Source organism: Mytilus trossulus, chromosome 10 (assembly GCF_036588685.1).
Source record: "Mytilus trossulus isolate FHL-02 chromosome 10, PNRI_Mtr1.1.1.hap1, whole genome shotgun sequence".
NCBI lineage: Eukaryota > Metazoa > Mollusca > Bivalvia > Mytilida > Mytilidae > Mytilus > Mytilus trossulus.
In genome coordinates, this window is record NC_086382.1 from 57,531,185 (window position 1) to 57,534,117 (window position 2,933).

Genomic DNA, 2,933 nt, shown 5'->3' on the forward strand with positions numbered 1-2,933 from the left:
CAAAAATAGTGAGCGAAAAATAGAGATTATTTGGCATATCTATTACTATGTTTGCCAAAACGCGGAAATGCTATGGTCTGCAAATGTTTGTCGATAGCACAAATTAAAGGATAATACCTCATTTGCATGTTTAAAATACAATAAAAGATATAACATTACAACATAAATCGATTGTAAAGTAAAATATATTTTCAAATATCCATTCTTACATTATCCAGTTGCATAATACATTTCATTGGACGTAGTAGAACAACTATGTATCTTCTTTGTCTTCTATTTGGTTTGTCTTCAGCTTATCAAATCATAGTTTCTGATAAAGATGGCGAAACTGATCTTTGTAAGAGCGTTTCAAATGATGTTAAAAATTTGGAACAAAAGATGACTACACAGCTTGAACAAATTTTGACTTTACGTCAACAGAGGAAAGACAATAAAGGCATTAAAGGTATATTTGTATGTACATAACAAATATTGCTTAACGTGCTCTAACTTATGGATTTGTTGAACATTAGTATTTAAATGTTGATATGACTGAGTTTTTTTAATAAGCATTCATCAGACTTTGTATGCTTTAAAACAATTGACCATTTTGTTTTATAAACCTAATACTGAGGTTTCTTCAAACATGTGTTTCACGGTCAAATTGGTTTGAAATAAGCTTTAGAATTTATAATTTCTTCACGTAGGATATCGATAAAATAATTACGTAAAGGAAACACCAAGTTGAACGTTGTCTTATCGGTTTGTACATGGACTTATTGTTATTGATTTCTCAAGTTAAGATCTTATTATAGATACAGAGAATTTACGATTTTCAGTCTTTTCATAGTGTACTTCAAAGAAGTGTATGTTTTGTCAACAACATTCATTAATTTATTTTTGTTTTTAAAAATACATGTATATCAAAGTCATATCATTTTTACCATTATATTAATCAAAAGTTTGAATTACATTTTGCAGATCTAGAATTTGTAGAAAATCTGCAGGAAGTTGCAGAAGGAAAATCAGTTAGACAAAGTTCATTATATCAGGGGAAATATTATCCTGCTGAATTGGCCATTGATGGTAATACAAGGACTTTTTCTCACACTAAAACTGAAGAAAATCCGTATTGGTGGGTAGATCTAGGCAAACTATATAAAGTTAAACAGATTGTAGTGTATAGCCGAACAGACTGTTGTGGTACGTTCAAACTGTGTAAAATTAAACTAAAGCGTTTAATTCTTTTAAAGACGTTAAAATGGTAACAAAGATCATTTCAAAATTTCATCAAAAATGTATTTAGAAACTTATAGTACCAACTTCTATAGATAAATAATACTTACACAAAAATTTTAAACATTACAAAAGTTAATGACTTCTTTGACATTATGACAGATGTATTGATTTTATTTCTAATGTTCATTATCATATTTGTACAATCTCATTGGAAGATAAACATTATTATATCTGCAAAACTTAATTTAATTTCTTTTTTATTATAAAAAAAATGATTCGCTGATGAACAATTTACGTTGATAATTTCGACAGTTTTCAGAGAGAGGAAAAAGATACCAGAGGAGTATATAAACTAGTCAGTCGAAAAATGACTGACAACGACTTGAATAACCCGTAAATGGGCGTAAAGCCCAACACAGCATTGCAGCCACAGTTTTAAAGATATAGCATTTTTTTTTATTTAGACAAAGCTCTTATTTGATAATGTAAATTCTTTTTATTCGGGAACGGACTAAATTTCAATGAAATAAAATATTTCTATTATCCATTAGAAATACCGTTTTTGACTGCAAATAGTAATTTTTGAAATGAGAATCTGGTCCAGTAAAATTGGTACCAATATCATTATTATATCTAATTTTAACATGTATGTACTTTTAGGCTCTTATCTGAAGAATATGGACGTAACTGTAGGACCTTCTCTGGACAACATGTCTTTATGCACTCACTATAAAGGTCCAGCAAGCACAGGGGGACATTTCAACTTGGACTGCAAATCTGCAATGGTTGGACGCTATGTGAAACTGTCTATAAACAGGAAAAATTCTATTATGCAGTTAGCAGAACTCAAAGTATTTGCGTATCGTCAAAAAATCTAGAATATTAAATAAAATTGATGACATTGATTGTTTCATGTTTGCCTGAGTCAGAATCCTTTTGAGTAAATGTCTTAATTAAGAAATTAGTTTTGCCGATTTAGGAACTTTCAATTTCAGATCTATAGTTAACTCTGTTGAATTTATGTTAATAGCTTGACTATAAAAAAAAAAAGATTTGGTAGGTTGCCAAAAACGACATATCTCCACAAGAGACCAAATGACACAGAAATGAAAAACTATAGGTCACCTTTCGGCCTTCAACAATGAGCAAAGCCAATACCGAATGGTCAGCTATACAAAGCCCCGAAATGAAAATGTAAAACAATTCAAACGAGAACACTAACGGCCTAATGTATGTACAAAAAATGAACGAAAAACAAATGTGTAACACATAAACAAACGACAGCCACTGCATTTTAGGCTTTTTACTTAGGACAGGCACATACATACAGAATGTGGCAAGGTTAAACATGTTAGCGGGATCCCAACCCTACCCTAACCTGGGACAGTGGTGTAACAATACAAGATAAGAACGAACTATAAAAATCAGTTGAAAAAGGCTTAACTCATCAGATGGGTACAAATGGAAATACTACACAGAGTGGACATGGCAGGGTACTTGTATATCCCATCAACAAAAAGACACTTAGTACAGATCTGAGAGTACTCGCTGTTACTGACACTGAGCTAGTTCAAAGCCACTTACAACAAAAAAAATCATGCGTCAAAGACTAAATTAAAAATCAATCGATACACATCCAACATCAAATGGATTTAGTCCTAGACTAGACCTGTGACAATTTTTAACTTGTCATATTTTGTGAAGTCTGCAGTATC

The 2,933-nt window shown here is 31.2% G+C and overlaps 1 protein-coding gene across 1 annotated transcript; it reads left to right on the top strand.

Moving 5' to 3' along the window:
* Nucleotides 1-223: 223 nt before the first annotated feature.
* On the top strand, nt 224-2,096 carry LOC134688028 (fucolectin-1-like). The gene is made up of 3 exons (XM_063548493.1): nt 224-445; nt 961-1,182; nt 1,879-2,096. Exons 1-3 carry the CDS (start codon nt 256-258, stop codon nt 2,094-2,096), a joined length of 630 nt encoding a protein of 209 aa, XP_063404563.1. The 5' UTR covers nt 224-255.
* The last annotated feature ends 837 nt before the right edge of the window (nt 2,097-2,933 follow it).

What these genes read in the sequence shown, in the direction of transcription:
- LOC134688028 (XM_063548493.1), top strand. Translation starts at nt 256, where the DNA reads ATGTATCTTCTTTGTCTTCTATTTGGTTTGTCTTCAGCTTATCAAATC. An exon ending in AGACAATAAAGGCATTAAAG is followed by an intron (nt 446 to 960) that starts GTATATTTGTAT and finishes TACATTTTGCAG; the next exon opens with ATCTAGAATTTGTAGAAAAT. An exon ending in TAGCCGAACAGACTGTTGTG is followed by an intron (nt 1,183 to 1,878) that starts GTACGTTCAAAC and finishes ATGTACTTTTAG; the next exon opens with GCTCTTATCTGAAGAATATG.